The following is a 21,311-nucleotide window of genomic DNA, read 5'->3' on the forward strand; positions in this document are numbered from 1 at the left end:
GTCACGCAAAACATCTCGGAAACGACTACAAACTCTTATGAAATACATGCAGGAGGTGATGCAAATGATGACGGCAAAAGAGGCAAAAAGAGCTCGGAAATATTACAATGACTTATAAAACAGCTACAAACAAACAAGGCACACAAAATGACATCAAAGGGATACACAAAAGGATGGCTACAGATACATCCAAAGACATGCAAAGTGACTTCCCAATTACAACACAAGGCATCAAAAATGCTGTTGTGTATACAAATTGGTATAGGCAAAATGGGTAAAATGACCACAAACAGAAAACACACAAAGACACAAAAACTGATGAGAACACAAAACACAACAGACACACAAAATGACTTCACAGACAAAACTGCTAAAAGGTGCAAACGACCATAAGCAAAAATAGAGGAATGAAAATAATACAAACATTTACAAGTGGAGTACAAACACCAGAAAGTATTTTATGCTCTTCTGGCGCTTATTCCCCTGCAGAAGTATCAACCACCTATCACCATATAGCCTTTATTAGTTTATTTGCAAAATCAGTTCAAACACAAAGCTACATTATACAACAACATAAATGAAATTAGTAAAACAGACTTGGAGTCAAAGACAGAGACAAAGACACAGTGAGAGAGAAGGTTTTCAGGCCGGAATCTCCAGGTTCTCATCTCCTCTCGGGTATCCCTCCACTTCCATTGTCATCAAAAACTCTGCAAAAGGAAATCCAGACCATCAGCTTACATTTCTACAAAGCGCGCACACACTGGCTTGATGACATGTGAATGTCTGCCTCGTGTTTTAGGGTTTGAACATGTTTCACTTTGCTTCTATCTAGTGGTGATGTAAAGAATGACACCTGGAACACAGCAATGCATCAAAAGTATTACTTTTATACTTTGTACAGCTACATTTAAATGAAAAAAAAAAAAGTGATGTGTCATTAATCCTTCAGGCTACTTGGTGTATTTGGAGTCCAGGAGACTCCATGTGCGTGTGCTGTGTGGCCAAAACACCTGGCAAATCCTACAGAAGCCTTTTACGATTTCTGTTGTTGTAGTTTTATTACCATGTTTTTAGTTTATTTCACTGTTTCCACAGGATTTGAAGTATCATTAAAGTTTCCTGTTTGCTCAAGAAGGTGTCCCCAAAGTTAAGTAACATCCCTCTGTGTGATTTTTACATTTCAATTTCTATAAAAAAAAAGTTTTGTAGCTTAAAAGGAATACATATTTGTTATGAGCAATAGTGTATTTTTGTACAAGTAATGCAAAAGACCAGAGAACTGTACTTAACTACATTTGGTTACTTTCATCACTGGATGATGGAATGTCTCAAGTCATATCAGGTTAGTTTTAGCTAAACTTGCCTTCTGTGTAGTCGATGTCCGGTCGTGTGGAGACGACGGCCCAGGCCACGCCCACCAACAGCGCCACCACCAGGTTCACCACAATCCACGGCCGCAGGATCTGCTGCTCTGAACCAGGAGGCCTGCAGGACATGAGGGGTTAAATAGCAGTTATTATTTTACCATTCCATGTCAAGATTGAGTCCTCAGGAGGGTTTTCCAGCCATGATAAGGAGAAAATAGCAGAACTCCAAGTTAAGTTTAATAAAGGTGCAATGGTGCCTCAGGTCTCAGTGTTGTTAAAAGGAAGATGTTCCTTTTATGTGGAAATGTGTGAATGTTTTCTGGACACTTTTGGTTTTTAAAAGAGTTTTGTTTTTAAATCTGCCATACAATTAAAATGTAAGTATTACTCAATATATAGAAAGATATTCAAATTAGTTTCATCATGGGAAAAAACAACATTTGACTACAATTGCCTGAAAATGCCTAAAAATGGCTAAAAATAAACTTCTCATACACGTTTAGTGTTCTACTAGAACCACAGAAATACTAATAAAGTATTGTATATAATGTAAATGTAAAACACCTGCTTTTAAACCATCCTGCATCAGATATTTCCTTTTAGCCCTTTAAGCTCCTATCAGTTTTTAAATTCAGTTGCCATGTCAACCTTGAACTTTTTGTGGAAAGTATTGCTTTCATCTGTTTTCCTCTTTGCTTTTCCAAGATCACGCTAAAAATGTTGACATATAAAAATGAAAACAAAAATCTCACCACAGAGTCTCATTGGCAGTGGGATACAGGTTGATGCGATCGCTGGCCATTTGCTGGCTGAGGGACAGGATCAGGGCTATAAAATACACTGAGCACACAAAGAGAGAAGATGTTTGGATACTTACAGGCATTTAAAAAATAACATTTTTTCAGTTTTCTATGAGATCCTGTGAAAAACCAGTAAGAAAATAAAAAATGACCAGGTCCAACATGCCTAGGTTCATGATTCATTAGCTTTAGATCTACCTTAACCGGCCTTACAGTGAGTAATTGTTTTCTCAATGACTTTATCAGTCTCTAACATTGTTGTGGAGGAATTTTGGCCCACTCTTCTTTAAACCTTGGATCTTTCAAATTTGTAGGCATTTGTTCATGCGCAGCTCTATGAAGCCCCACAGCATTTAAGTGCGAATGAGGTTTGAATTTGCTGCCAAGCTGGCGATCATTGTTCTTTTACATGACCCAGGGTAAGCCAAATATTACCTGTCAGACAGATGACTTCGCTTTTGAATACTTTGATATGCAGAGGCGTTCATGGTTGACTCCATTAGTACAAGGTGTCCAGGTCATGACGCTACAAAACTAGCCCAGCTCAATATCCTTCCACCACTGTGCTTGACAGTTAGTATGAGGTATTTGTGCTGATATGCTGTGTTTGGTTTTCTCTAAACTGTCCTTTGTATTATGGCCAAACATCTCCACTTTGTCTTGTTTCAGAGGTCCTGTGGTTTGTTCACATGTAACTTTGCTAACCCAAGCTGTGCTGCCATATCCTTTTAAGAGAAAAAGAGGTTTCCTCCTGGCAAACTTTACTTTTACTTCTTAAGGTTGCTAGGAGAACACTGAGATGTAGCTCTTGGTTTTCCTGCAATTTTTAACTGCACAGTCTGACCGTGGGGGGAATTTGGTGCTATGTCCACTCCTGGACTTTGGAATGACAGACCAGCAAATTGCTAAAGCCTTGATATAATTGAATTAATCAGGTGCATTTGATTAGCAGTACCTGGGTCCTACTTACTCTTGTAATTTCTATGGAGGGAGTAAAGGTGTATTCTAGTTTTTTTACAGGACTGCATAGTCCTTAACCACATTAAGGCCTTAACATCAACATCGTCATCATTCTGCTTTTGTCTTGTCTTACTTACAGAAGGAAGCCAGAGCGACAGGATCCAGGGTGAGGAAGCCTCTCAGGGCCATGGAGGCCTTGGCCAGGTTCACTCTGCAGATGATGCAAAACAGCAAGGCTGTTACTTTTCATCTTCTTATTTATTCAAGTCAACAATTCCTGTCCAGCGGGAATTTGGACAATTATGAGACTATTTCTTTCAATTGCTGGTGGAAATACAGGTCTCCAGTACATGTTTCCACCAAGTGCAGATTCTTAATTTCTTTTAAATTATAAGAGCAGTGAAATTTGGGGATCGTTAGTTTAACATTTGAGATGAACAAAATACAAGAACAATTAAAACAATAAGAGCTGAAAGATATAATGTAAAAATGCATAAGTTGAATAATTAAAGATTCTTCTACGATAATTAATATGACATGATAAAGTCCACAAACTGAACCGCACTCCTTTAAGTAGCTTAAACAATGACATGGGTTCCACCTCCGCTTCGCAATGAGACTGCAGAGGTAGACTTCTGAGTTATTAAACTCACAAACCTGTCAAATGCAGACACAGTGCTGATGGCCAGCAGCAGGTAGAGCAGAGACTGAGCTGGGTAGGCCAGCAGGTGGTACTGCTGCAACAGGTTGGGGAGCGTGGTCATCTGCTCGCCCGCTAAGACGTACACAACAATGATGTTCCACACTGCGAAGCCGGCCAGAAAACCGTGGCAGAACAGACCTATCACCCTGCAGGTGGAGATCACACCACAGGACCACGTTAAACTGGTTTCATGGCAGCTACTCATGCTACTCATTGAAAGTCTTTGTTTCTCTGTGACAAAACAAGAGAAAAGAACTGCTGAATTGGTGTATTTAGGGCCACTGCAGTATGGTGGCACAGTATGTGAAATATTTTATATCAGATATACGTTCACCAGACACTTCATTAGTTACACCTTGCTAGTACAGGGTTAGAACTCCTTTTGCCTTCTGAACTCTCTGAATTCTTTGTGGCATTATTCAACAAGGTGGAGGAAACATTCTGGTCCATGATGACATGCTGGTGCACATTTCCTATTCCAGGTGCTCTTTTGGTTTGAGATCTGGTGACTGTGAAGGGTATTTGAATACAATGAACTCATATTTAAGAAACTAGTTTGAGATGATCTGAGCTTTGTGACATGGTGCATTATTCTGCTGGAAGCAGCCATTGGAATACAGGTGCACTGTGGTGATAAAGCCATGTTTAAATGATGCTTAGTTGGTACTAAAGGGCCCAAAGTTTGCCCACATACCATTACTCCATCATACCCAGCCCAGCCGAACCTTTGATATAAGCAAGGAGGGGGTCCATGATTTCAAATTCTGAGCCTGCCAGCCTGTCACTAATACATACTATACTATCATACTCAGACCAGTCTGTCTGGTACTAAGAACCACGCTGCATTCGAAGTCACTTAAATCACTTTTCTTCTTCATTCTGATGCTCAGTCGGAACTTCAGCAGTTTGTCTTAATCATGTCTACATATCTAAATGCATTCGTTTGCTGCCATGTGACTGGCTGAGTAGACATGTATAAGATACATAACAGTTTGAAACAGCTGCTGCAGCTAGCTCCTGCCAGTGTTAATGTAACCCATTCTATGTGTATGTGTGTGTCTGCAGACCTGAAGCTGCTGTGGACTCGTATTGCAACATCTCTGGTGGTCCAGAGCTGTCTCGGTTCCATGTAGTCATCCATCAACTCAGAGTGTCGGAGATGCTCCACTCGCTCTCCCTGAAACCGCCCTGAACACACACACACACACACACACACACACACACACACACACACACACACACACACACACACACTTATGTTTCCATCACTTCAATTTTCTGGAGAAAATAATCCGAACCAGATCCAAACCTCAGAATCCAGCCATTGTCTAAGAACATAATAATAAACATTATTGGGAGTTAAGTGAACTTGTTTTTAACATTCACAGCTTTACATGTTGACCAGTCAAATTATTCTTTGTCCTGAGCTTTATTGGATGGGGACAGTGAAGATAGAAAGATAGAGGAAGACATGCAGCAAACAGCCATAGGTTTGTCTCAAACCCAGGCCTACTGCTCTTTGGCCATACAGCAAATGGTCACCTGCTCACCCACTGAGCTAAACCGGGTGCACCGATCTGACATTTAAAAAAAAATGTTTACATTTTGAAATCTTGAAGAGCAGCAATGACATAAATGATCATGCGGTCATTTCAGAGCCAGCAGTCAGTTAAGCCATGCAACACCAAGTGCTTGGAGAGTGTCTGAGGAGATTTGCAGGGTCAGATGAGGTCAGCTGCCAGTGACCTACATAGACAAAGCGCCTGATGGATTAAAGAGGCCAGTGGTCTGGCTAGGAAGGTAATTCTAATTTTTATTCAAAAAATTAAAAGTAAAACCAACAAACAAAAATTCAAGCAAATTTTATTTTGTGAAATATTACTAAATAATTTATTGGAAAAATCAAAAAATAAAGGGGGCAGATAGGACTCAGGAGGTAAAGCTGGGCACCTACTAATCATGAGTGTGTGTCAGTGTTCTGTTAGTTAACTAACAGAACACTGACACTGTATAGTTTATTTATATATAGAACCATGGTCTTGGAGGAATCATGGTCTTCACTGTGTAATGTACCACTGCACATAGTTGAAATGGCACTAAAGTGACTTGACTTGGCTCATACTATATAACTGCCAGTCCATTTACCACTTAAATGAAATGTTCACTGGTTATGTCATGCCATGGTTTCATTTATAGTATTTAAAGGAAGCAGTTTGTAGAGTTTGAAACTTCTAGATGCTTTTCTGCATTTAGCTTCAGCCAATACCTTTTGATTAGCCTTGTCTCATGCTCTCATGCTTTTGTTCTGTTTTCACTGTTTGTTTTTTTCCACTGTTTTCACTGAGATTTGAATTTGAATGCTAATCAATAAAATCAAAAATCAAAATAGCTGTTCACATTCATGGTCAAAAATGAGAAGGATCATCATCCTGCTGCCACGTTGCGTATTTGATCCTGGTAAATCTGATTCATACTCACGGTTCCTCTCCACAAACACTTTGCCAGCTGGATGGCTGTGTCCGTGCGGGGCTGAGAACAGGGAATGCTGGGGGATGGGCGACTGGGAGTCTGTGATGATATCGTCATTTTCTGCTCCCAGATCATTGCTGGAGTGCTCTGTAGCCTTCGCCTTCCTGTCAGGTGACATTGGGAAGAGGGTTTTGTCACATGGCAGCACTAAGTCCATCCATTTATCCAGACTGAAATATGTTACTGCTTTTTAATAACTTTAGTCATTATTAGGTGTGGACACATGGACTGACATGAATATGTCAACATTGAACCCCAAAACAAAAAAACAGCTTTTAATCTCCCCTTTTCTTTTCTTTTTTTGTGAGTTGCCATAGCAACCAGGGACTCTTGCAAGGTGTTAGAAATCCAATGAGTAATTGGAGACAACTGTAATAATCATTATGGCTTTGGTTGTGTACGTCTGCATGCTGGGCTTTGTTATCAGGACATTGCTGACTGTTGCTTTAAGCCAAGCCAACACAGCTTTTTGAGCTGATGGTGAGTCCCAGTTGTTTAACCTTAGTGGGGTTATCACCTCAAATGCTTATGACTGCCCTGTCATGTGCTGGATGACTGATAACCTAAGACATGCTAGACTATCAGCACATAAAGCTCAGAGACCTCTAAAGGCCAGAGTCTACCAAGAGACGCAAGCTTTTCAAAATAAATATGTTTAATTTATGAGTGTAAATGGGAAGTAGGTTTTCCTTTCAAAATCAAATCCTCTATATGTTACACAAACAACTCTTAGTTGTGTCTTTATTCACACAGACTCAGTGTGTCTGTGTGAATATTTTTGCTCACATTGAAAATAAGGGACAGTGTAATAGGAGATAAGTTGAATAAAAGGTGATAACCTCAGCTGTTAGTTAGCTACATTAAGCTGCCATCAGGGCCTTTTACCTTCCATTACCTCTTATTACTGTCAAATAGCTCATCTCCATAACAATAGCTCTCATTGGCTCATAACTGATCTAAACAACAGGTGCATTGGCAATTTACTGATTTATAGATATGGTAGTACAAATCCTTTTGTTTGTTTTGTTCTTGTAAACCCTTTTGCTGGGATGGCGTGAAAAATAGAGACACACAAACAAAAAGAATGCAATCGTAAAAACATGATTATGAAAAATATTACCATTTTCAGTCTTATTACTGTGACACGTTTAAAAGAAGGTGGCACATCTTCTTCTATTAATACATGTGAAAATTAAAGAAATCAGATGCTGTGGTTCTGGAAGCAAAATGTTGACTGCAAGCAGGCCAGTTTAGTACCTCGACTCTTATAGTGTAGAACTATGCTGTTGTAATGTGTGCATAATGTAATCTGGCATTGTTGTGTTGAAACAAGACCATTCTGGGAAAACATTTTGGGGATTTTGATTTTTCATTACCTGTATATATGAATTTTTACAGCTCACCTTTGCTTTTCAATTCCATATTCATATTTTGTAAATTTAGGCTATGAAATGTAGAAGTTTACACATTAACTTGGCAAAGGAAAGATTACTGGTTCAAATCCCCTATGAGGTTACATCAAACAAAAAAATGAGCGTTTAGTGACAAAAGACAGACCAGGAAACACTAACTCTAGGAGTACTGCTTCCATGATATTATCTTGGTAAGTAGCAGTACAGAAATATCCAAGAGTTATATCTCAGTTTACAAAGGTGTTTCTGAATAAAACACAATACAGCTGGAACAATGTCCTTTTGGCTATAATGCACATGCATGCTACATTTGGAGAAAAAACTGCATATCAGCACAATTACGTCACACCGACTGTCAAGCACTGTGGTAAACTACGGATGAATTGGGCTTTTTTTGCTGCCACAGGATCTGGACGCCTTGCAATCACTGCGTTGACCATGTACTCCTATCATGCAGCAGGACAACATGCTCAGTACAGCAGCAAATATGAAGGAGAATGGACCAGATTTCCTCCAGTGTGAGAGACTGATAAAGTTATGCAGAAAATTATTACTTTAAGTTATTGCTGCTAAAGAGGTTTTCCTTTCCACTGTTGCTAAGTGCTCATTCATAGGGAGTTGTGTGACTATTCAAGGTTTCTCTGTAATGTAGGTCTTTATCTAACAATATAACACATCTTTGGGCAGCTGTTTTTATGATTTGGCACTATATAAGTAAAACTCCGCTGAACTGAATTGAATTGCATTGAACTGAAATTGGTTTTACAAGCTACTGAATCATTGGTTGTGTTTTGCTTATTACCAAAGTCCTATGAAAACATTCTTTTTCATATTACTGACAGTGACTAAGTTTAACTTTTGACATCACTTCAGCTAAAGCTAACTGCCACAGTTTACTAATGATTACCTTTACCATAGTTAATGCTGCTGCTTGTACTTTCCTAATTTGATTCCTGACTGTCACAAATGACGAGTGAACTCTTTACTGAATAAAAAACTGAACGGATTAGTTCTTTGGATGCATTTTCCCATCAGTGTTGGTTTTCCATCTAGCTCAAATATGAGGATCTGACCTAATGCTGGTACTCACCTCTTCCTTTTTGTCCTCCTGGTTACAGCGACATTCATTTCTTCTCCATCTATCACTGATTCAGCAATGTTGCCATTTGGCATATCAGCATGCTCTGTTTCGTGCTCTGACAAAGAAATATATGATGTGAAAGCTTTGAAGGTCACAGTTGTCAATCATGATTGTTAGCTGAGGCCCTTTTTTTTTTTTAATCTCGCTTGTTGTCATGCAGCCCATCATCTAACATCTAATTTATTCTGTGCCTTTAGAACTCCCACTGCCTCTATGACAATTACAGGAAAACTGGCATATGTAACAAGAAACAGAATGGGTGTAAAGTACATGTAAAAAAAAATCATGCAAATTCTGATCAAACAGACTGAAAGAAAGAATCAGAAATTCAGACGTACTTTTTGTCTTCTGTATAGAATTAGTATTGCCTCTGGATTTGGGTCACAACCTTTTACACATGTGTTAAAGCTAGTAAAGGTTTTGTTACCAACTGTAGGTGCCTTCTTCTTCTTCTTCTTCTTCTGTGGTGCTAGATCCTGTGGCTCTGGGGTCAAAGGGTCTCTACTGTCAGAATGGCTCCTGTTGATCACTTCCTCCATCTCCACATCCAGGGCGACTAGAACAGAACAAAAGAGAAGAAAACAAAATAAAAATACTGGACGATAGAATACATTTTCATTTAAACTACAGGTAGTAGTGACTGTCACTCCCTCACCGTCTCCCTGCTCTTCCTCATCAACAACCTCTTTCTTCACCTTCTTTTTCTTGTTCTTGACAGCTGGCATTGTGTCGTTTTTCTGTAAGGAGCACAAAGAGAAAGACAGAAAAAGTCTTTATAAAATCAATCACAAATCTCTCTCAGTGTCTCACAGAATATCTCCCTTTAGAAAGCAATTCAGGTCAGTTAATTCATGTTAATGAGGATATTGAGGTGACTAGTGGTGATGCCAGTTTGAGATAAATGGATTAGGCTGAAGCTCTGAGGACAAGTGGTTAAGAAGCACACCATAAAGCACAAAGCACATGGTTTGGTGAAGAGCACCATTTGTAACACACTACACTGTAATGGACTGAAATCTTGGGGCATCTACAAAGTCCTTATGCTTAAGAAGGCACATCTAAATGATTCATAGAAGGCTTGGAATAAAGTGCTCTGGTCAAAAGAAACCAAAATCGAGCTCTCTGGCAGGAAGAGGAATGCTGATCATGATCCAGAAAACACCATCCCAGCAGTTAAGCATGGAGGTGGAAACTATATGCTTTGGACTGTTTAGCTGCTGAGGGTAAAAGACGATTTCACTGCATCAAGGGTCACTGGATGGGGTCACGTGAGGTAAAATCAAGGACAAGAAGGCGTGGCAAAAGAAGTACATTAAGGTCATGGAGTGATGTAGCCAGTCTCCTAACCTCAGTCAGGAGAAATGTGTGGAAGGAGCTGACACTTGGAAGTTGCCAAGCAGCAGCAAAAGAAACCTAACAGATTTAGAGTTTGTGTAAAGAGGAGTGGGCCAAAATCCATCCTGAGATGTGTGCAGACCTGGTGACCAACTGCAAAAAACGTGGTATTGTTGTGCTTTCCAACAATGGTTTCTCCACCAAATACAACGTTATGTTTGGCTTGAGGATCAAATAATTATTTTCCCCACTGTAAGTTTAATTAGCCCAACTGAGAATCAAACATAGCGTTTTGTCCTACCTGCCCAATGAATGGAGACACTTTAGGCAATATATTTATGCACCACTCCTAAGGCCTAAACAAAAAATGCTTGAGTAAAATTGAGAAGATCAGTGACTAGATTACAAAAACGTATACACAGTGACTTTGAAGTACCACAGAGCAAATGCAGTGCTGTACAGTAATGTCATAATTTTGCATTTAACTTCCTCTCTATGAAGAAAGGTGTTGGTGGGTTAAAAAATCCATCATCAAAAATAAAACATCAGTAGCTTGTGCTCACAATGCATTTGAGCAAACTTTCGAACACGTTATCATCTAACATTTAAATGAAGGAATGATAGACGTGGAAAAAATGAGAGAAGTTGTGTTGTAGTAACCTGAGAAACACTGTCAGGTTTAGCAGCTCCAATCACATTCAATATCAGCTACATGTTACTGGTATTAATCTGGTACTGACTGGTTGAAATGTGCTGGTATTTGACTTTTAATGTATTCATATCAATTCTGATGTCAGAACAAAATGTGTCTCTGTGGGTTGTTAAAAATACATGTTAATATAATTTTGACCACATTCAAGACATGTTATAGACTTATTAAATCTCTGGGTAAAATGAATGAATGAATGAATTGATCAGCTTGTAATCCTGAAGAACAGAAAATTGGTTTCAGTGTAACTGCAATTGGCTGGTTAATTGTGGTAACTGATGTTATCTCTAAAATTTTTCCATATCTCTAAAATTAGAAACTTTATGTCTCAGCGTGATTGTGAAAAAACTAGTTCATGCATTTATAACGTCTAGGCTGGACTACTGTAATCTATTATTATTGCTCTGTTGTAGAAACTCCCTGAAAATCCTTTGGTTGATCCAAAATGCTTCAGTGAGAGTATTGACAGGGACTAGAAAGAGAGAGCGATATTCTCCTATAATGGACACTGCAATAAGACCAGGTTGGTGGGGGCTTCCAATGATGGAGAGTTTTTCTTCTTCACTCACTTTTTTCCCACTCACTATGTGTTTATACACCTCTCTGCATTCAATCATTAGTTATTCTCTTCTTGTTTCCCTCCCGTCGACCCCAACTAGTTGTGGCAGATAGCTGCTCCTCCATGAGCCTGGTTCTGCCGGAGGTTTCTGTTAAAGAAGGACGTTTTTCCTTTCCACGCCAAGTGGTTGCTCAAAGAGAGTTACTTGATTGTTGGGGTTTTGTCTGTAGTATTGTAGGATCTATGATCCCTCCTTCATTTGTTGTCACATATGATCCTATTTATAACATCTATAGATCACTTGTATGATGATCTTTTAACATTGTTTTTACTTTTATAAACATTTCTTATTTGAGGTGTGCTTTTCTGCAGATATACTGCAGAATTGGAAATTTACTGTGTTCTGATAGTCTGGCGCCCTGATGCGGCTGTTGTTGTGATTTGGCACTATGTCAGTAAAACTTAATTAAACTTAATAAACTAGTAAGTGCACTGGGAAGTATTCTAAATTTACTAAATTAAGGGCACTTTAGTCTACTTTTTAATTTGTTATGGCAGCGCTCTCCATAATTTACTGCGATATTGAAGGGCAGCACGGTGGCACAGTGGTTAGCACTGTTGCTACACAGCAAGAAGGTCCTGAGTTCAATTCCACCATCAGGCCGGGGTCTTTCTGTGTGGAGTTTGCATGTTCTCCCCGTGTTTGCGTGGGTTCTCTCCGGGTACTCCGGCTTCCTCCCACCGTCCAAAGACATGCAGCTTGTGGGGATAGGTTAATTGGATAATCCAAATTGCCATTAGGTGTGAATGTGAGTGCGAATGGTTGTCTGTCCCTGTGTGTTAGCCCTGCGACAGACTGGCAACCTGACCAGGGTGTACCCCCCTCTCGCCCTATGACAGCTGGGATAGGCTCCAGCGCCCCCCGCGACCCTGAAAAAGGATAAGTGGAAGCGAATGGATGGATGCTTCACATTTGTACTTAATTTTATGCATTTTTCAAGTATTTTTTCAAGTGTGAACAGATCACATGCTTTGTGTCAATTTGGGACACAATGGAAAGGGCACTTGCCTTTGATTCAAAACAATGGCGATGAGCAAGCTAGTACACAGCTAAGGAGCACAGATAACATGACCAAGAAAGTAGACTCTGTGCATTATTATAAATCCTCAAGTGATAATCCCCCCTTAGACTGTCTTGGTGCAAAACCAAGACATAAATCATGTCTCCTGGAAGGGGGAGGACGTATCACAGGCAGGGCACAGCGAGCTGAAATCTCTGAAACCGACTGGCCTTCACTTCCTACGAGACAGAGAAGCTCTTCTACCCCTGTATACGGGAGGAAACAGGACTGGACAACCGTGAATAGGAAGGTTAACAACAAACCTCCAAAACAACTGAATGTGAAACTGCAGAACAGATTTGCTCCACTATCAAAGGACCCTGGATCTATATCGGACAACCATCCATCTAAAAGCAGCGAAATAAGGTCTGAAAATCTGTTGAAAAGTGAAAGGCCACAGGGAAAGCTAAAGGCTAGGCCTGAAACTCTGATTGTGGGTGACTCTGCCGTAAAGGATGTACAAAGGATGTGCGGTAAGAACACTAAAGTCCTCTGCTTTCCTAAGGATATGGTCAACAACCTGAAGGAGAGAATTCTTCAAATTGCAGATGAATATCCAACTGTGACAAACATTGTTCTGCATACAGGGTCAAACGATGTGTCCAAACAACAGTCGGAGGTTCTGAAACGGGACTTTACTGGATTATTAAATACTGTAAACTCTCTGAATGCAGCTGTATTCATCAGTGGACCTGTACCGCCGGTCAGAGGAGGAGACGAGAGATTCAGCAGGTTGTTTACACTGAATAAATGGCTTATATCAGCATGTGCTGACCACTCAGTGCACTTTATCGACAACTTTAATATTTTTTGGGAACGCAGGCATCTGTTCAAAGCAAATGGATTTAATTTTAACAAGTCAGGGGTGAAACTGTTCACCTCCAACTTGTTTTATTCCATACGTCATCCATCCGTGCTTGGTGCCAAGGCTGAGATAAACGAGGAGTTATCTCATAAAGAGGAACAAACAGTAATCCAAGAACAGACAAAGCCCAGCAGAAACCTTGAGGAGGAGCTCCATTTGCCCCCACCCGGGAAGAGCCTCAGAAAGGAGAGACATCCATGGCATCTGAGGAAGAGCCTCAGAAAGGAGAGACATCTAAGGCAAGAAGAGGGGTCCCTATTTGCCTCCAACTCTCTCAACAACACCAACGACCAGGACAAGGGACCACGACCTTCCCCAGTCCCCCAAACCCCTGACAGGCCATCACCCTCCTCCCCCTCCCTTTCTCCCTCCTCCCCACACCTGAAATTCACTGAGGAGATGATGGAGCGGGTCAATGCTGGGCTCAGATCTACCCCCCGTCCCAATCCCTTTTTGTCCCCCATAAACCCCCCACCAGAGCGGCCAAAGGTTCGCCATCGAGCCCCACCCTCAACAGAGCAATCGAAGTCACATTGCCCAGCCTCGCCCCCCTTAGTTCCTCTTCATGCCCTGTCTCTGCAGTCTGATGTGTGAAGGGTCCGGGCTGTGAGGATTATGGCAGTGATGACTTTTCCCAGGAGAAGCTGGGACCCTGTTTACTAGAAGGTTTTAAAATTTCTGTACTTTTAGGTGACAGGAGACATGTGGCCTGGTCAAAACACAGAGAGCTGCACTCTAAAAGATCTTTAAACATAGTAAACATACCTTGTGTGCCACAGACTGCTCCCAAACACGAGGGGACAAGTAATACCTCTAAAACACTTAAGTTGGCTTTATTAAACATTAGATCTCTAGCTGGGAAAACATTTTTAATTAATGATTTAATCACTGAGCACAGCCTTGATTTTATGTTTCTAACTGAAACTTGGTTGGACCAAAGTAACAGTGGAGCTGTTCTCATCGAGACGACCCCTCCTAACTACAGTTTTATCAGTGAGGTCAGGGCGAGCAGGAGAGGAGGAGGGGTTGCTGTCTTATTTAATGAATCATTTCAATGTAAGCAGCTATCTCCTGGAAGTTTTCAGTCTTTTCAGTCTTTTGAATATGTGGCTTTACAGCTGAAGGCCCCATCCAAAGTTGTGTTTCTTAATGTTTACAGGCCTCCCAAATACTGCACAGACTTTTTTAATGACCTCAGTGAACTGCTGTCTGTGATCTGTGTTGATTTTGACTGTGTAATTATTGCTGGGGATTTTAACATTCATGTGGACAACCCTCAGGACAAAGGGACTAAAGACCTGAGTAACACTCTGGGCAACTTTGGGCTGACTCAGCATGTAACAGAGGCCACACATAATAGAGGACACACTCTTGACCTACTGATCTCCAAAGGCCTGAGCATTTCAAAGGTTACTGTGTCTGATGTGGGCCTGTCTGATCATTACTGTGTTTTCTTTGAAAGTAAAATCTCAGCCCACACAAATATATCAACAACAGTGATCACAAAACGGTGTATAACTGAACACAGTAGTGCAATTTTTAACCAGGTCTTCCCATTAACACCTGACCTGTCCAGAGGGTCAGTCAATGAGCTCGTCAATAGCTTCAATGCTAACATGTTAAATGTAATGGACACTATTGCTCCCATTAAGGTGAAGGTTATCTCTGGAAGGAAAAAGTCTCCATGGAGAAACTCCACACTGGAGAAAAATGAAAAAAGAGAGTGTAGGAAAGCTGAGCGCAGATGGAGAAAAACAAACCTCCAGGTTCATTATGACATTTATAAAGAGAAACTTCACAATTATAATTTACAACTGAGGAATGCAAGGAGGTCCTACTTCTCTGACATCATCACTAAAAACAGCCATAATGCTCGGGTCTTATTTTCTACAGTTGACAGGCTAACAAACCCTCCTGTGTCAGTGGCAGCTGAACTTCATTCGACCATGGCCTGCAATGACTTTGCCAAATTCTTCACTGAAAAAATCCAAAAAATTAGACAAGCAATTGGTACATCAACAGCAGATCCAGGATATGTACTGTGTCCACCAAAAAACTGTTTAAACACCATGAAACAGTTTCAACCTATTAACAGCAAAGACCTGGAGGACATCTTAGGTAAACTGAACTCCTCCTCCTGCTGTTTAGATGTCCTGCCAACAAGTTTTTTCAAAAAGGTCTCAAAGACTTTAGAGTCAGACCTGTTACAGATCGTCAACTTTTCTTTACTATCAGGTGTGTTTCCAGAATCACTAAAAACTGCTGTAATCAAACCTATACTGAAAAAGGACAATCTTGACAAGACACAAATGAACAACTACAGGCCGATCTCAAATCTCCCGTTTTTAAGTAAGATCATTGAAAAAGCAGTTTCTCAACAGCTCAGTTACTTCTTAAAACAGAATAATTGCTACGATGCCTTCCAGTCAGGTTTTAGACAGAACCACAGCACTGAAACCGCTCTGACCAAAGTGTTTAATGACATATGTCTGAATACAGACAGTGGAAAAATGTCAGTCTTAGTTTTACTGGATCTCAGTGCAGCATTTGATACAGTTGACCACAACATATTACTCAAACGACTGGAGAACTGGGCAGGTCTTTCAGGAACTGTACTAAACTGGTTCAAAACATACGTAGAAAACAGGAAATACTTTGTATCAATAGGTAACTTCACATCTGAGCAGACAAGTATCACATGTGGAGTTCCCCAAGGTTCCATCTTGGGACCCCTTCTGTTTAACATCTACATGCTCCCACTGGCACAGATTATAAACAACAACAAAATAAACTATCACAGCTATGCAGATGACACACAAATATATATCACAATGTCACCAGGAGACCGAGGCCCTGTGCAGGCTCTTGGTAAATGCATTGAGGAAATCAATGACTGGTTGTGCCACAATTTTCTCCAGCTAAACAAAAACAAAACTGAGGTAATAGTCTTTGGCGCCAAAGAAAAACGATTACAGGTCACCAGAGAACTTCAATCTATACATCTAAAAACCACAAACCAGGCGAGAAATTTGGGTGTAGTGATGGATGCAGACCTAAACTTAGAAAAACACATTAAGACAATAACAAAGTCAGCTTACTATCACCTCAAGAATATATCAAGGATAAAAGATCTGATGTCTCAACAGGACCTGGAAAAACTAGTCCATGCATTCATCTTTAGTAGGCTTGATTACTGTAACAGCATCTTTACAGGTCTACCTAAAAAATCAGTCAGACAACTACAGCTCATTCAGAACTCTGCTGCTCGAGTCCTCACTAAGACCAAAACAGTGGACCACATCAGTCCAGCTCTGAGGTCCTTACACTGGCTGCCTGTCCGTCAGAGGATAGACTTTAAAGTTCTGATGCTGGCCTATAAAGCTCTGAATGGTTTAGGACCAAAATACATCAATGACCTCCTGACCCAGTATGAACCATCCAGATCCCTCAGGTCATCTGGATCCGGTCTTTTATCAGTTCCCAGAGTCAGAACCAGACACGGAGAAGCTGCATTCAGCTTTTATGCTCCTTATATCTGGAACAAACTCCCAGAAAGCCTCAGATCAGCTGAAACACTCAGTTTATTTAAATCCAGGTTGAAGACTCACCTATTCTCAGCTGCATTTGAATAAAGCACCAAATCCACACTTTAAGCTTAAATTTCAAAACTTACACTAACTACTGATTTTATCTACTGTTCTGATTTTATCTGTTTTGACTTTATATACTGTTGTTTGTTTGTTTGTTTGTTAATTAGTTAGTTAGTTTATTTGCTTGTTTTATTCAATTTTAAATCATGCTTTTTATTTGTTCTTGTTTCTAATGTCTCTGTAAAGCACTTTGAATCACCTTGTTGTTGAATTGTGCTATACAAATAAACTTGCCTTGCCTTGCCTTGGTGTTGAGACTAACCATCAGGGTGGCAGCTGGACAGTGTGACTATATTCAAGGAGCTTTATATTGTAAGGTAGACCCTACAATATTACATACAGAGAAAAACCCAACCATCATATGGCCCCCTATGAGCAAGCACTTTGGCGACAGTGGGAAGGAAAAACTCCCTTTTAACAGGAAGAAACCTCCAGCAGAACCAGGCTCAGGGAGGGGCGGCCTTCTGCTGCGACCAGTTGGGGTGAGAGAAGAAAGGGTAAATGCAGTGGCCTGGGTTTGAGTCCTACCTGAGGCCCCTCTCTGTGTCCTACAGCATTTTCCCAAAATGAGCTTTGGAAGCCAGACTTTCTTAAAAGTAGAATAGATATTAGCCTAATAAATGTAACAACTTTGACTCAACCCTCAGTAAAAGTTTTGTAAGTGTACAGAATAATCATTTTAGCATATATCTGTCCTTACCTGTGCAGCTGAGTGTGTCTGTGGCTGTGCAGAGGAAACACCACAGACCGTCCTCGTCTGTGTCTGACCTTATCCAGCTGAAGGAAAGCTTCTCAGTAAAAACTCCCCTCTCTTAATTTAAAAGAGGAAATAAAAGACGAGAAGGTGGGGCGAAGCAGGAAGAAGACATAGAGAAGGCAGCTCGCCCGGCTTTGAGACTTGTCTTAGGGTTTAGAGTGACAGGTGGATCATGTGCTGAGCTGTGCTTTGTGGTTGGCGGATCAGTTGTGATGTCACCTGCTGGCTGCACTTCAAATAAGCCATGGATGCTGATAATCTCTCAGTTGTTCTCTCGGGAGATCCAATCACTGGTTACTCTGCAGCTCAGTCATCACGAAAAAGAACCAGGTCCAACTCTTCTCCGCCCGTACCTTGATACACATATTCCCATCTGATATTAAAACACAGAGTAAATTTTGTAGCACAATAGGAAGGTTTTAGGGATATTTGTTGAGGCATAAGGTTCTTGTGGTTGATAGAGTAGCTGGACAACTTGATGGAAGATTGGTTATGCATACTGCACATCATTCCCTTGCTCTTTCCCCCCAAATATCCTGTCTAATTCTGGACATATCAACAATTAATACATTAAAAAAACAATGGTTTGTAGTCATGATAGTGGGTAGCAAAATACTCTTGGATCCCCAGAGAATGAATCCCAATAACTTTGATTAGATGATTTGAGTTTTGAGCAAAGTGTCCCAGCCATCGGGATGGATATCAGTAACTTTACCTCATCGCCACCACCAGATAAAAATGTCATTCAAAAAGACACAACAACCTAATTTAACCTTATAAAATTGAGAAACCGAGCAGGTGTGCTGGTCCTCTGTCAAGGATGGGAGCTCAAAGGTTAAACCTTTACACGGCAGAGATCAGGTCACTGAAACCAATCCTATTAGGCCAACACACACAGACACATGCATACTGTACATAAACAGCTTGAAGTGAGCATCTGAAAAAAGATTACACTCAAAAATAATGATTTTTTTTTTTTTAAATAAGAAGACTACATAAATATTCAATGATTTCTAAATTACTAGTGAATGTCACCCACCACTCAACTTGCAATTTCTGGTTATGAAAGAATAACCTTTACAAAGGAAAACAGGCTAGTTTAAATCTTGTGTGTGTGCGTGTTAATGTATAAACACTGCCACTTACATTTTCCCACCCACTCACTGGTTTTTGTTTTCTGTTGTTATGTTGGGCTCCACAGACTTCCTCTCAGGGTTGTTTATGTGGATGACCGTCCGGCTGGGGGATGTAGCGAGACAACGCTAATCCTCCAGTTAAATTAGCTGAACTACATCTGCCCTGCAAAGGATTAACCTGAGAAACACAGAGAGGTTAACCCTCTGTGTTTACACCAGGTGTTTCTCTCCAGCTCAGTGTACGTTCACATCACAAACCAAAATAAATCATTTGCGTTTTAGTGCTCAAAATTATCCTTATCTATTTTATACAGTCGGGTTTAGTGTATTCAGAATCCCTCGGCCTCCTTTTAAGCCAACATCCTAGGTGATCGAGCATTTGCAGTCGTAGCGCCTAAGCTGTGGAATAATTTACCCCTACACATCAGACAGGCTCATACTGTCAATCTTTTTAAATCTTATCTTAAAACGCATTTTTATTTACTGGCTTTTAATACAGCATGAGAGTTATTTGTTAATTCATATTTGGTGTTTGCTTTTAATACTCTAAGTTGTTTTATTATGTATGTTGTATTCTTGTACAGCACTTTGGTCAACGCTCCTGTTGTAATTAAATGTGCTATATAAATAATTAAACCATTAAACTATCCTTCTAAATCACTTTTCTTCATGAGCGGAAGCTTTGAGCAGCAGGTGGGTGGGGCTTCTGCATTCCCAGCATGAGGCTGAGGACCATATTAGAAATATGAGCTCTCTCTGACATCACAAGGAGCAGTGTTGGTCAAGTTACTTGAAAAAAGTAATCAGTAGCTAATTACTGATTACTTCCACAAAAAGTAATCCCATTACTTTACTGATTACTTATTTTCAAAAGTAATTAATTACTTAGTTACTTAATTACTTTTTAAAAACACGATTTACAACCTGAATAGGTGATAAAGTGATAGATCTTTCAGCCCAATTCTACTTTTTCTGCATAATCCATCATACAAAATGTAATCAAATGGAAAAGTCTCTTTTTAAAACTTGTTTTATCAGTTTTAATCTTTTAACTTTATGCATCAAGCAAAAATTTAATTATATGCAGACTCAGCGGTCCTGTTGCTCTATTTTCACCTGTAAAGCAGGACTGCGGTAGGCGGAGGTTTACCCTGGTGCAGGTGTGCCACGGTCAGTTGAAGAATCCGTGAGTTTCTCTGTGAGTTTCCCATTACATCGGAGCGCACTCGGTGCTTGCTTGGAAGTTTAGGGGTTTTTTCGCTGTAAAAAGAAGTTTTCTTCCCACGCACGATGGACGCTAATGTTTTTGTCACTTTTTATGGAATCAAACTCAAGGTAAGGTCAGTACTTCCACGCTTTAAACGCTGCACGCTCATACTCTCTCCCACAATCGATATGTGATCCATTGTTGATCTGCACACAGCTGTTGTCACTAACGGCGCACTCGCTTACGTCACTGTCGTGAGACATTCTCGCAAAAAAATCACGGTTTTAGTAACGCAGTAACGCAGCGTTCCTACGGGAAAGTAACTGTAATCTAATTACCGTTTTTGCAATAGTAATCCCTTACTTTACTCGTTACTTGAAACAATTATTAAGATTACAGTAACGCACGCGTTACTGCCCATCTCTGACAAGGAGCCAAGAGAAGAAAAAAGTGATTAGAGTGAGTTTTTAGAGCAGTCTGAAACCTGAGATTTTAGCTCACTTGCATATATAGTATTGGTAAATACCATTTTGAAATGTTTCTATAATGGTTATTAGAAATAATAATATATGCAAGCTTTGTAATCAAAATATATTTAATGCTAAAGTATAAATATTGTTCTTATTTATGAATTTCAAATTTACTTTTCAAAAAAAATTTTTTTTTAAACTTATTTTATTTGTTTATTTTATGAAGATGCAAAATTGCAGATATTTACTGAACAGAACTAAAGATGTGAGCCTTCTAAAACATACTTCAGTGGATAAGAATATGTATTTACAGCAATTGGCCTCAAGATGTCAGTGTAACCACTCTGTAAAACAGTTGCCTCAGCGCAGATCAAGGTGCTGATGAAGCTGTGGGGCATTTATTAGCTGATAAGCAGCATGTGGAGTCAAGCCGACAGTAACAATAAAGCAAAAGGAAGATTGTAAGTCTAAGGAGGTTTAGCTCTGTGTCAAACTGAGCAAAGTGACAGGACGAAATTACAAAAGCAAACTCTTCAAATGTCATCAGATTCATCCAATAACAGATTAAATACATGAGCGTTTGAGAG

At 40.1% G+C, this 21,311-nt stretch overlaps 1 protein-coding gene across 2 annotated transcripts; it reads right to left on the reverse strand.

Moving 5' to 3' along the window:
- Positions 1 to 89: 89 nt before the first annotated feature.
- Positions 90 to 20,881, reverse strand: LOC309691140 (transmembrane protein 237A-like). 2 transcript variants are annotated; one of them, XM_082508721.1, is made up of 12 exons: positions 20,164 to 20,881; positions 17,855 to 18,284; positions 9,571 to 9,652; positions 9,343 to 9,471; positions 8,865 to 8,970; positions 6,312 to 6,466; positions 4,901 to 5,021; positions 3,788 to 3,979; positions 3,268 to 3,341; positions 2,123 to 2,210; positions 1,367 to 1,488; positions 90 to 710 (listed from the first exon to the last, which is right to left on the reverse strand). In XM_082508721.1, the coding sequence occupies exons 3-12, from the start codon at positions 9,638 to 9,640 to the stop codon at positions 643 to 645; spliced, it is 1,125 nt and encodes a 374-aa protein (XP_082364847.1). In that variant the 5' UTR covers positions 9,641 to 9,652; positions 17,855 to 18,284; positions 20,164 to 20,881; the 3' UTR covers positions 90 to 642. The 2 variants fall into 2 exon arrangements, with proteins under 2 accessions (XP_082364847.1, XP_082364848.1); XM_082508722.1 differs by lacking the exon at positions 20,164 to 20,881 and adding an exon at positions 19,058 to 19,145.
- Between the last annotated feature and the right edge of the window lie 430 nt (positions 20,882 to 21,311).

This window comes from Aulonocara stuartgranti, assembly GCF_965226115.1.
Source record: "Aulonocara stuartgranti genome assembly, chromosome: 16".
NCBI lineage: Eukaryota > Metazoa > Chordata > Actinopteri > Cichliformes > Cichlidae > Aulonocara > Aulonocara stuartgranti.